The sequence below is a fragment of the Tribolium madens genome, unplaced genomic scaffold, assembly GCF_015345945.1.
Source record: "Tribolium madens isolate multiple individuals breed KSU strain unplaced genomic scaffold, Tmad_KSU_1.1 Scaffold_11;HRSCAF=98;Tcas5.2_LG3b, whole genome shotgun sequence".
NCBI lineage: Eukaryota > Metazoa > Arthropoda > Insecta > Coleoptera > Tenebrionidae > Tribolium > Tribolium madens.
The window spans coordinates 5,195,620-5,208,626 of record NW_025400975.1 but is presented as its reverse complement, the minus strand read 5'-3'; the positions used below and the strand labels follow the sequence as shown (position 1 = coordinate 5,208,626).

The following is a 13,007-nucleotide window of genomic DNA, read 5'->3' as shown; positions in this document are numbered from 1 at the left end:
TTTTTTTTTTACTTTTCAAGGATTTTTTTTACTTTTCAATTATTAATTTGACAAAAGCATAAATTTTTAAACACTTCTACGGAAATAGAACTGCTACAAGCAAGGTTACAATTATTCAAGTCAATTATCCGCTTAAAAGCTCAACGCACACTCCCTGTTAAAAACATGAAAAGTGGTAATTACACTTATTGCACTGGGAGGCTTTTACAAGGGTTTCTAAACCGAAATAACAAACGCAAAAATCAATGAAACCATTACCTACATAAGTTATAAATTCGTCGTTCAGCCTTTAATCACAAACAAAGTTCTTCAATTAGATACCAATTAATGAATTATTGAAAATAATGAGCTTAGGAAAAATATTGTAATAAAAGTAAATAATGTTTATCGCTTATCCCATTATTGATAATCATTATCCACAAGTACACGTGTAAGAACCGAATTTTAGTATCATGGTGAGTGTGAGCAAGAGTTCTCGTACCAGCAGTTCCACAGCTTCCAACGCCCCTATGTTTAAAAAGGGTAATTACTTTGGATTTTCTCACATGTCGTATTTTTTTTAATTAATATTAAATGAGATTTGGCTCTGTTATTCATAATTCAGCCAAATTAGGCTGGAATAATTTATTAAGTACTGCTAAAGTTGTGTTAATTATTATTGACCGGTTAGAATTCTCTGGTTGGTCAGTTTAATTGATATTTTGTGACTTGTTGCAATGTATCAGAGCGGTAAGGTTCACTTTTACATTATTAAAATTAAAGCACACAATTCTGACGTTTTGTGCAAAATTTTGCCTCAAGCACAGGTAATTATGCCCGTGTTTAAATTAAAGAAGTGTTAATTAGCGAATCAAAGCCTGTTAAACGAGTTTCATAATAAATTTAATCCGGCTTTGTTAGAAAGAATTTTTCAGACATTTGACGTGTTTTAATCAATTATTTATGGGGGAAATTCGATTTTGCCATTAACCCTAAGAGATATTATTAGGGGATGTGACGCATTAAACAGTGTTTTCTTTGCAATGACCGCTTATTAATTTTTAAGAAAGAATAGATTTATCGATTTGTTGGTATTAATGGGTGGGGTCAAAGCTGAAATTTTGGACATTCGATTAGCAATTATGTATTAGAAAAAAATATAGCAATTTGGAAAATATGTTTTTTGTGTTTTCTGCGTGTTTTATTGTTTGTTTTTGTGAAAAACAGATGATTGTTTAAACAAGACATGTACACAAAACATACTGTTTAATTGAAGCTCGAAATTGGAGTGGCTTTAATTGGTTACGATTAGTTTTGTCGTAGTTTTCTGTCAATATTTATTTAACTAGAGAATGTTTCACCCCAAGCTTAAATTTCGTTATGTGTGAGCAGATTTTAATCAAAAATTTTGTCAAACGAAAAACCAAACCTATTACAAAAATAAGATTTTTTACAATGTTCTATTTAATTCATGTTTTTATTAAAATAAAATCAAGTTGGCTTTGTATTTCAAAAACTTATGGATCAAAAAAATAGTAAGTAGTTTTTATAGTCTCCACAATTCTAGCTGAAACCGTTCTAGTGGGTTTTAGCCGGTTCAAGTTATAAAGAAATGTTTAATAGACTTTTTTTATATTTTAGGATCATCTAGCAAAATTTTGCTGTTTATTTTAAAATCCTGTTGTGAAGTAAAAGAGATTGTTTTTTATTTTATCTGTAGAGTTAATTGAAGATTTTTAGTAATAATTACGAAAGTAATATAGTTTATATTTATTTTTATGGCTTATTTTACGTGTTTTGTCTTTTTTAATGTATAATTTTTAACCAATAAAAGGTAAGACACCAACAATTTATACCGGGTGGGGCATCGGTTATGCGCACTTGATCAATCGCGACTTCAAATTAATTAAAACTGGCGATATTTCATATACCTAACTAATTATTGATAGAGTATAATTTGAGATTTTTTCTAATTTTTTTGGATAATAAATGAGTCGGTAACAGTTTTATGTGTTTTATGAATACTTTCTGTTAATTTACCTATAAAGTTTTTACACTAAATGAATCTGTACCTGTCAGCGCATCAAACTTTGATATCACATTTTCAAATTTTGACGTGGTTAACCAAATAATCGCTTTTTTTATTTAAACATAAACCAGACCCGTGATTTATGACAAAATGGTATAATTTGCCAACAAAAGAGTCATTTACTGGTAGCCGACCGCTTTAAAGGGTCTTTTTGTTGTAAACCTTGGAATCTTACTCTAATTGCAGTTCACCATTGTCACCTAAATTTACGATGGCACAAGTAGAAGGTCATAAATAAAAATGATTTTCAAAGTTAAGATAGAAAATTGCGTTTAATTCAAAATCTAATTGGTATTTTTTTTCCGATTTTGTAAACAATTGTAGGAAGTGAATCTGCGTAGGTCAGTATAAAAATTAGAATCAAATTTTTTGGGAGAAAATTACTTTTTATTTTTTTTTGGCTTTATTTGTGAATGAAAAATTACCAAAAAATTAGAGAATGTACCTTACTAATGCCCAGGTCAGTGTGAAACAATTCAATTTTATTTAATTAGAAGTGGGGATTTTTGTTTTGGGCGTAACGGATGCACCACTCGGTAGATATAGATTTATAGATAGAGAATGTTTTACCCCAAGCTTAAATTTCGTTTTGTATGGGCAGATTTAAATCAAAGATTTTGTCAAACAAAAAACCAAACCTATTACACCATTTGTTTCAGAAAAATAAGATTTTTAACAATGTTCTATTTAATTCATGTTTTTATTAAAATAAAATCAAGTTGGCTTTGTAGTTCAAAACTTATGGATCAAAAAAAGTAAGTAGTTTTTATTGAGTCTCTACGATTCTAGCTGAAACTGTTTTAGTAGGTTTTAGCCGGCTCAAGTTATGAAAAAGTTTAATAGACTTTTATTATATTTTAGGATCACCTAGTAAAATTTTGCTGTTTATTTTAAAATCACCTGTATGTGAAGTAAAAGAGATTGTTTTTTATTTTATCTGTAGAGTTAATTGAAGATTTTTAGTAATAATTACTAAAGTAGTATAGTTTATATTTATTTTTATGGCTTATTTTCAGTTTTAATGCATAATTTTTAACCAACAGAAGGTAAGTCACACACAATTTATAGATATAGATTTCTCAAATAATCAAAGATCTGAAAACCATAATTCTTTCTCTCCTTAACAATGTTTGACGTAACATTAGTCCAGAGCTGCCTTAATAACCCCGATGATTAAATTCCCCAAAGACGCAGGATTCCTAATAATCAATTTTTTGTGCAACATAGAAAAGAAATTGCTAAATTCCTCTCGCAATAAGCACGTGACGGATCGTCAACAATATTGACAATAAAGCCAAGCTTTAAAAGCCCATCGGTGTTCAGAGCCGCGCATGCAACTCGGTCAATTTGCAAAAAAAGCTCGACTTCTGATCTCGTCTTTTACACTATCATTTCCGCTGATAAATCGGGATTGACCCAATCGGTCTCCTCCGAGTCTTTTCGCCGCCGCTCGACGGGCGGAAGCTCGCAAGCTGCGAGCTTTCAGACAGTCCTGAATCGTGTTTCAGTCCAGGCATGCTGCGTTCTTCCATCGCACATTACTGAAAACGAATTCTCTTAATTATGACTGAAGGTCAGTTTTGTTTGTCTGTTTGCATGGCCTGTTTCGATGTTTGACGATGGCGAAAGCCAATTATGCTAGATATTGAAAGCTCGGGCCAAAGCTCGTTTCAGTTTTTTCACTACTTGAGTTTACTACGTGATGACGTCTTTGCGATGACGTCGCCGCCTCAGCCTACTCGAGGATTAATATCGGCGATGAGATTTTGTTTCTGTTTACACATCGGCTATCTAGATCCGTTTTTTTCTAATTTAAAAAGAAATTGTTTAAACGAGACCAACTCTTCTCTCATGTTGTTTGGGGAATAAAAGACCGTCGGTAAATACAGAAAGGGTGAATAGAGGATTGCTGTATCGAATTTTGTGCACCGGAGTGCTATAATAGTATGAGCGCACCACCCGGAGTGTTCCGGATAGAATTTACGACAGTGTTCGGGATAGGCAGGAATTCCGAGGAATGGTTGACCGATTCAAAATGAATTTAATTGAGGTTAACAACTAAGTTTAGCGTTTCGCGAGGAAGGGAAATTAAGCGAGAGCTCTTTTGGGAATGCTAGTCCGCTTCAGCTTTTGTTGCTAATTAAGTTTAGAGTTGTGTTTGCTATTATTGAAACAAAAAATTGCTAATTTGCATTATGCATCAACATGAAAATTAAGTGACTTTATTTTACAACAAACTGTAAACTGTTATTTATGCATGAAACAGTTGACGCTTTCAGGGGCTTCAGGAGAATGACAAACATAAATAGTTAGATGACAGCATAAATATTTATTTGTTAATATAGCGGCGCTTCCTGACATATTTTATGAAAGAATGATTTGTGAACACATTTTGTTTAAATATTTATCTCTGTCGGATGACTTAAAATTTGTTGAGCTTTTGTTTGCTTTTTGTTTAATTTTTTTATTTAATAATTTACTTTACTTATCTCTGTCTGTTACAAGAAAAAATAATTAACCTAAAACTATTTCACTCAACAACAGAGAAGGATTTTTCATGTATGTAATCATTTTTTTATAAAGTGAAAAAGTTAAGCTGTTTGAAAGGTTTGTGTTTATTTCGAACGATTGAGGGTCGATAATTTATTGAGCAGAAAACTTTTTGATATCGTTTTTTTATGTTTTGTTAATGTATTACGTGCTTGATACACTATTTTGAGTAGTTTTTTTTAGGTAATTTTTTTGAATTATTTGTGAATCCTTTAGTGATTATAAATTTGATTATCGAAAGAAAGAACTTTGTTAATTTATTACGTGCTTGATGCACTATTTTGAGTAGTTTTTTTTAGGTAATTTTTTTGAATTATTCGTGGATCCTTTAGTGATTATAAATTTGATTATCGAAAGAAAGAACTATGATTGATTATTGTTTGTCGGAAAATAATTATATTGTTTTGATATGTGATTGTTTAGATACAAGAATTCAAAACAGTAACAAAAAGAGAAACTTTAATTAACTAATGATTTTTATTTATTTTTCTTGTTTACGAGTATGTTCAAAACTTCATGAAATTGTCTCAAATATCTACTTTTTTTAAGATAGTTTTTATTTTTTCAGTAAAGATAGAAATATTTTTTTAAAAATGATCATATTCAACCACAATACCAAACATACAATGGAAATCAGGAGAAATCTCGAATGGGATTATTTTCCATACACTAATATGTTTGAATGTGTCTACAAAAGCATATCTTTATGGAGATTTGAAGTGACAACCTGAAATGTCGCTTGCTGTAGAACCAAATAATAAAGAAAAAATATGTTAGACATTATTCCACTCTTCAAATCTTTTTAAACTCATTCTAGAGGAAATCACAAAACCGTCAACAAGAAAAACTATTCTACGACAGTAAAATTAGTTTTAAAGTCTAATATTTCTACACTAGTAGCAATCAAATTTCAAACGAGTTGTAATTTAGCCATTTAGATGGAGCAATAATCGCAATGAGTCAATGTGATTAGAAATGAAAATTTAATTCGTATTTTCGATCTGATAATCCCACCAGTAATTACACAAACACATTCACGAACACAAATACAAGTCGAAAAACACGTGTCTGACGCAAATAATGAACAAAACATAAATTCTGTTCCCAATTAAACTCTCAAATATTTTTTATTTGCTTTCATTTAATACTCCCAACTCGTCCAATTCCACGTTTCAGTCAATAGCGATACTTGGATTATTTTTAGTCCGTCTTTCTACCTTAATCTATTCTCAATATTTAAACAAACTGCGAATTTTTAATCGAGCGGGAGGCACACGAGACCCAGTTTATTAATTTAACTTTACAAGAGACATTATCGTTTTTATCGACTTTGATAAATAATTTTACGAGCAATTCGCTAACTTTTTCCGGTTTTTACTGAAAGTTTTATTACTTTAAAAAGTGCCTTAGGAGAGCAGAGGTCCCGGAACAGAGTCTTGTGTAAAAATTGTCAAATCTGATCAATAGTTGTAATACTTGTAATAGATAGTAGATTAGTTCCTGAATGTTCGTATTTGACGGAGAAGCGAGGAATTCCTGTTGTATACCTAAATAATTAGTGAAATTACTTGCCAACTACGATCGATGTGGGTAGGTAGAATTTCCGATTTGGCCCTTCAGGCAACATATGTTAATTAACAGAACAATATAACGATGTCGTTAAAGTTGGACGAGATATAAACGAAGAAATGTCTAGCGAGGACTGCTCGATTATTTACTACATCGATTAATGCGAAATGATGATAAGCTTTCAGGTTCTATTGTAAGTTGCTATTGGGTATTAATGCTCTTAGATGTGATGTATTAGTCTAATTCATATTTGTTAAGAGCCGACGAATAAATTTGATTCAGGAGGTATGAATTGAAACTGAAACCTAGGAACTTTTAAAGCAATTTAGCTCTAATTGAATGAGAGAAGAACATTGAGATGGTTGTGGGCTACGATTAATTAACACTGAAATTGAAAAAGAAGAATTCTTTTAATTTTTCAAATTTGAAAATCTTATGCCAGTTAGGACTACATTCTATGGTATTATACTTACTGGAAACAAATTATAGTAGTTATTTGAAATTTTTTGTTTAATTTTTGTTGAATTAATAATTTATTTTACTTACCTCTGTCTGTCATCAGAGAAGGATTTTTCATGTATGTAGTAGTTTTTTTATAAAGTGAAAAAGTTAAGCTGTTTGAAAGGTTTGTGTTTATTTTGAACGATTGAGGGTCGATAATTTATTGAGCACAAAACTTTTTGATATCGTTTTTTAATATTTTGTTAATGTATTACATGCTTGATGCACTGTTTTAAGTACTTTTTTTTTAGGTAATTTTTTTGAATTATTTGTAGATCCTTTAGTGATTACAAATTTGATTAACAAAAGAAAGAACTTTGATTGATTATTGTTTGTGGGAAAATAATTATATTGGTTTGATATGTGATTGTTTAGATACGAGAATTGTGTTAAAACTGTTATCATGAAATTGTCTCAAATATCTACTTTTTTGAATATATTTTTAATTTTTTCAGTAAACATAAAACTTTTCTAGAAATGAATGTTTTAAAATGATCACATTTTATGGTAATTATGGTATTATACTTACTGGAAACAAATTGCTATAAAAATGTTTAACAATATGTTATTTTGAAAAGAGTTAAACTGAATGTTTATCCAGATAAAAAACTGTTCTTAAATTATTTGGAAAATTATACACACGTAAAATGGACACACTTTTGAATTGGATAACTGCGCATTTTATAAATTCAGTTAACTGTTGAACATTGAGCATTAATTAATTAATTAATTAATTAATTAAAAATAATTTTATTCTAGTCTTTCGACAAAAAATTCAATAAATTTGAGAGCATTTTGAACATATTTTTTAAAATAAAAACTAAAACAATCAAATTGCATAATTTAGTTCCTTTCAAACGTGTTACATCGCTAATTTTATAAAAAAGATCTGAAAACTTTATTAACTGAAACCGAAACTGCATATTTTGGTTTTTATAGATCGAAAATAAGAGACTCAGGTTTAAAAAGTTGATTAAAAGTGAGAAGCTTAGCTTAGTAGCTAACTGCAAAATAGCTCCTTTCCTCAACCCTTTAGTCATTAGTTTAACTATATTCATAAACTTAGTTTTGCGGTTGCGGTATTTGCAGTGTTTGCTCTAAACCCAAATTAGCTTTTCAGTGGATGAATCTTTATGAAACCATATAACAATATTTATCTTTGATGTTCCCTATTTTCTTTTTAGTTTTTGTTTAGTAGTAATTAATTAGAGTAGTTTTTTGTTTCTTATTTGTTGTTTACTTTGTTAGAGAATATTTTTAGCTATATTTTTCCGTTTTGTGTTCCCTAGAGGGCGCAAAGCTCACTAAAAAATCAACGAGGCAACCCACCAATCCCAAAACGTTTCAATTCACGTGATCACGAATTAAACCGATCTGGTCCGACTTGCGATTACGTTTGTCTCTCAGTTTCATCACTCATTGGTTTAGTTTCGTGGTTTCTGTGATGCAGATTACAACTGAGATAAGGTGCCCTTTTGCATCTCAAATCTTATTTTTCAATTTGAAAATATTTTTAGTGGAGTTAGGATTAAATCGCATCCACCTCGCATTTAAGATACATTTCTAATCGCATTTCTCAAACTCGCTTCTAATAATCTTCCGGGAGGTATTATTTAAACCGCATTCGCGTACGTGACTTGCTGGCATATAACCGGAGTTTTAAAGTAAATTTTTACGTGTATTTATTTACCTCTCATATTAAATATTTTCTGGGGAAGAAACATATTAAATATTTTGAAGACTCGTCTTTTATGTAAGGGTTCCGGTTTACTTCCATTTTTCCTCTAAATTTACTCCGGAAAAATTGAGTTAATTAAAGTTGCGGCTGTTATATTATGTACACATAATTTATTAACCGTACGTGAATTTTAAAAAAGCTTTGCTACGTTATCGTAATTTTCTTGCAGGTGGTTGTCGATAATGCAGTGATCTTCGCTGTTAACAAGGTGTGATGGATGGCTTTCGAAGCACTGAGAGCATTTGCATAATTTATGGGTTTATGAATTTTAATAAAAGTATCGATTCAATGTTTCGCTCTTTAATCCATTACAATACATTTACATAATTAGCTTCACCCTCGAGTCGTGTGCTTTCGGACGTTTTTTGTGTCGCTTTGACTTGGAAATTGTAAAAACTGGAAATTTATTTCCGACACCCCAATTACGAACAGGAAACATTATCGACGTTTGCAATCGTATTCAAAAATTACAAAACAAAGCGTTCGAATTTAATTTCATTTTTTTATTTATTATCTTTGTTCGCAGCTGAGCTTGTGGAGGAGGACACGAAAATGTGCGGGAAAATCCTAACGGTCCTATCATGGATGGTCGTTGTTTTGACCATGCCCTTCTCCCTCTTCGTCTGCTTCAAGGTAAGTTAACGAATTAACCGTTGTTGGCTTGAATTGTAAATAGCCCCAAAATTGAATTTGGGAATTTATAGAAACTCCGGATATCAGATCCGGACAGTTCGGGCCACGAGAGAATAACACAAATGGTGAATTTCCAGCTGGATTAGTTGGTTTGATCGAACTATGGCGTCCGGAATAATTGAAAAATTCTTCGCTTTGATGTGTTTTTCCTTTATTAATTTACCCGGAATCGTGATAACTTTACTGGAAGTTTTTAATTATGAAATTCGTAACTTTGCAACCTTTGAGGGAGCGCTTTTATTTTATTGTGAGACGAGATTTGTTTATTTTATTGTTTTAGTGGCTCGATTTTTGAAATTGAAGTCTCCCTAATTGTTGTAGGTTAAATTTCAACATAATTACGACAATTTTATTGTCAAACTTTGAGTTTTGACTCAGATTTTTTTAATTCAACTTTACCAACATTTTGGTGTAATTTCTAAAAGTATTGACTATTAGTTTTAATTAATAATCAAATTAAAAGAAAATGTAGACGTAAATAGAAAATATCTTTACATTATTTTCAAAAAAAAGTAAAAAATTTCTGTACAGAAACCAATTTTGTATTAGAAGAAGACACAAATTTACAAGTAATTTTAGTAAAAATTATAATCAAATTCTTTACCGCCAAAATACCAAACTTAAAAGTGCAATTATGTTTTAATTATGCTTTTTCTGAATTTCTGGGAAACAATATTGAAAACCGCAACCTTTGAGGGAGCGCTTTTATTTTATTGTGAGACCAGGTTTGTTTATTTTATTGTTTTAGTGGCTGGATTTTTGAAATTGAAGTCTCCTCAATTGTTGTAGGTTAAATTTCAACACAATTACGACAATTTTATTCTTAAACTTTGAGATTTGACTCAGATTTTTTTAATTCAATTTTACCAACCAATAGGTAATCAAATTTAAAAAAAATGTACACTTAAATAGAAATATCTTTATTTGCAAAAACCAAGTAAAAAGTTTCTGTACAGAAACCAATTTTGTTATTTGATGTAATTAGAATTATATTAGAAAAAGATAAAAATTTACAAGTAATTACGAGGACATTTCAGTAATTTTAGTAAGAATTATAATCAAATTTTTTACCGCCAAAATACCAAACCTAAAAGTGCAAAAATAACAAAAATTAGGTAATTTTATTACTTTATCGCAAAGCTGTTTTTTGTTTTTTTTGAAAAAAGAAGTTTTTCACGAGCCCTCATTGATGGCAATAATAAAAGTTAATTATGCTTTTTCTGAATTTCTGGGAAACAATATAGAAAACCGCATTTTCCCCGTTCCGGGAAGCGCTTTCAGCGCGCATTTTCCTGAAAGAAATCTCAAACAAAATTATCGTCGTTGCGTGTTTACGTCTAAGAAATTGGAGACAATCTCGCGGCGAGTGTCTCTTGTTATTTCGCAACCTTAATCAGGAAAAATTTTGCTTTTTCCGGTGTTCAATAACAAGAAATAATTCCGGTTGTCTGTCACACATGCTTGTAATCCCGGAGCGCGTTGTTATTATTAGAGAGCGGGAGATTAGCAAATGAGCAGCATTCAAGCCGCTACCGCGAGTTTACCCATCGCAAATTAGTTGTTTACGATCTTGCCAAACACACGACCCTGATGATGGTTCATTGAGGTCGAAATTTCGCTTAATATCGCAGCAGGGGACACGGACGCTGTCAGGGGAAGATGCGACTGCTGCGTGACTTGATAGTTGATTTATTTATTGCAGGGGGTAGGGACTTGGGGGTGGTAAAGGTGGCGAAGTTTAACATTAATCACAGCAGACACGAGAACTTTGAAATTGTTTCAAAGTATCTAGTTAATTAATAAAGTAATTTTTTTATGAAATTAAAAATCTTTATTATAAATTTAAAAACACACTTAACAGGGTTTTCGTTTAAAGTATTTTCGAGTTCAAAATTTGTAAAATTACATTGTTTTGTCAAAAAAATTAAATTTACTTTTTTTGATAATTTTTTATCTATTTTCTTCAAAATACAAAAAATTGGCAAAAATTTGATGATAAAACTGTTTATCGAAATAATTGTGAGCTGCTTTTGGTCCCAAAACACTATTTTCTAAAAATTTTAATAAAAAAATTGGTAATTTGTGGGCAAATGTTGTTTATATTAAATTTCCTCTTAAAACATTTCACAGTTTTTTTTATCTAAAAGTTTTAAAATGAAGACGTAAAAACGATTTTGTCAATAGTAACATAACAAAACCATCGTTTTTTATCGAATAAATTTTTGAACTTTAAAAAAACTTTTTTGTAATGACAATTTGACGAGTTGAATTTGTAAATTTATATTCTGATTAGAGCCCGAGAGCGTAGGTCGAGGACTTCAATCTTTGAATATAAATTGCCAAATTTCAACAAGTAAAATTGTCTGAGTCAAAAAAGTTTTAGTTGAAATTCATAAATTTATAATAAAAACGATGGTCGAGTTTTATTTGACTAGGTTACTTCCAAAAGCACTTAATAAATAGTAATTAAAAAATTAATAAATAAAAAAAATATCTGACATGCTGACAAAAAGAATAATCACTTTAATGACAGTAGGAAGAGAAGTTTTATCGCAAAAGACGCTTATGATTGGATGACATAAAGATATGCTATTGGTGAAAATTATGTACTAGAAATAATCATTACTAAAAAAGTCCTAAAAATTTAATAAATATGGCGCAACGATTTCATACAAGAGGGTGCTTAAAATGTACAATTTTTAATGAAAACTCTTAATTTAATTGAAATTAATAAACTAAAAAATTTAAAATTGTCACAAATTGCTGTTTTATCGTAGAGATAGGGCTATGAATGTCAAAAATAAATAAATAATTGTAGATTAGAATTTACTGGTGAAGTGATGAAATCTCTATATTTTATCCTTACTTTTTTATAATTAACCACGTTTTTGGTGCACCTTTATTCCAGCAGATAATAATGAGAATTGGTTGCGTGGGTGGGAAAGTACTTACGACCAGGCATTTAATATAAATTAAAAAAACCCAAAACGATATTACTTTAATGTTTACGCCTCCAAAGTCTCCACCACATTCACCATAAATAATGACAGTAATTTCAATTAAACAAAAGTAAAAGCTTGTAGTGCTGTACTTCCCTCCCCGTTCTCGCATAGATCACCCTCTCTACGACACGTGGGTTTCCTCCATAAAACAACTCTGCATTTGGAACGCAGGAAACGAAACCTGAGACTCTCTAATCTACTTTCCACGTACAACATCCCTGTGTTTTTGATTTGAAGTTGGTTTTGCTACATACTATCGTTTCATGCGCTCATTTAAACTTTTTGTGATAAAATAGAGGAGAAATTTTGCTAGTAACCCAGGCGGGAGAAATTACAAGAGTGGAGCTTAATAAAACACATTTTTTTAGTTCTTGGGGTGGAATAAATTTGTCTGTGTTTTTAAAAATGCTGAAACTGTGAAACATCTGAGTTTTCAGTGGTGATGCAGAAACACATTTTCGTACAAGCTATATGGAAATGTCTGATACGTAAGCGCCACCAGAAAAGCAAATCTATTTCTGAACTCACTCAATGATATTAAAGAAGGTTTCAGCTTAGACACAAAGAGAATACTAAATGTTTATTTTAAAAGAAGTTTAAGTGAATACTGAACGACTTTAGTCTCAATTCTTTTGATATTTTAATGAGTTTTAGTTGAAAATGGAAAATGACATTGGTGTTTAAATAACAGACTCGGTTAATCAGTGTTTTTATTAAATTATTATTTGGAGTTTATTGATTGTTCAATTCGATTTAAAATTTTATTTTATATTCAAATAATTTAAACTAATGTAAACTACATTCATTATTCAAATTCATTATAACTATTGAATATTTTTGCGGAAAATAAACATGTTCATTTTAATTGAAACGAACTTGTGATAAA

At 30.5% G+C, this 13,007-nt stretch overlaps 1 protein-coding gene across 5 annotated transcripts in view; it reads left to right on the top strand.

Moving 5' to 3' along the window:
- LOC123004325 (band 7 protein AGAP004871) overlaps positions 1-13,007 on the top strand; it is a 40,401-nt gene that overhangs the window by 9,795 nt on the left and 17,599 nt on the right. For 4 of the 5 annotated variants that reach the window (XM_044397537.1, XM_044397558.1, XM_044397529.1 and 1 more), the window contains one exon: positions 8,953-9,059. In XM_044397537.1, the coding sequence (XP_044253472.1) occupies positions 8,953-9,059 (107 nt within the window). Of the gene's footprint in view, positions 1-3,562; positions 3,642-8,952; positions 9,060-13,007 lie in introns of those variants that run through there. The other variant, XM_044397566.1, reaches the window with a different exon arrangement.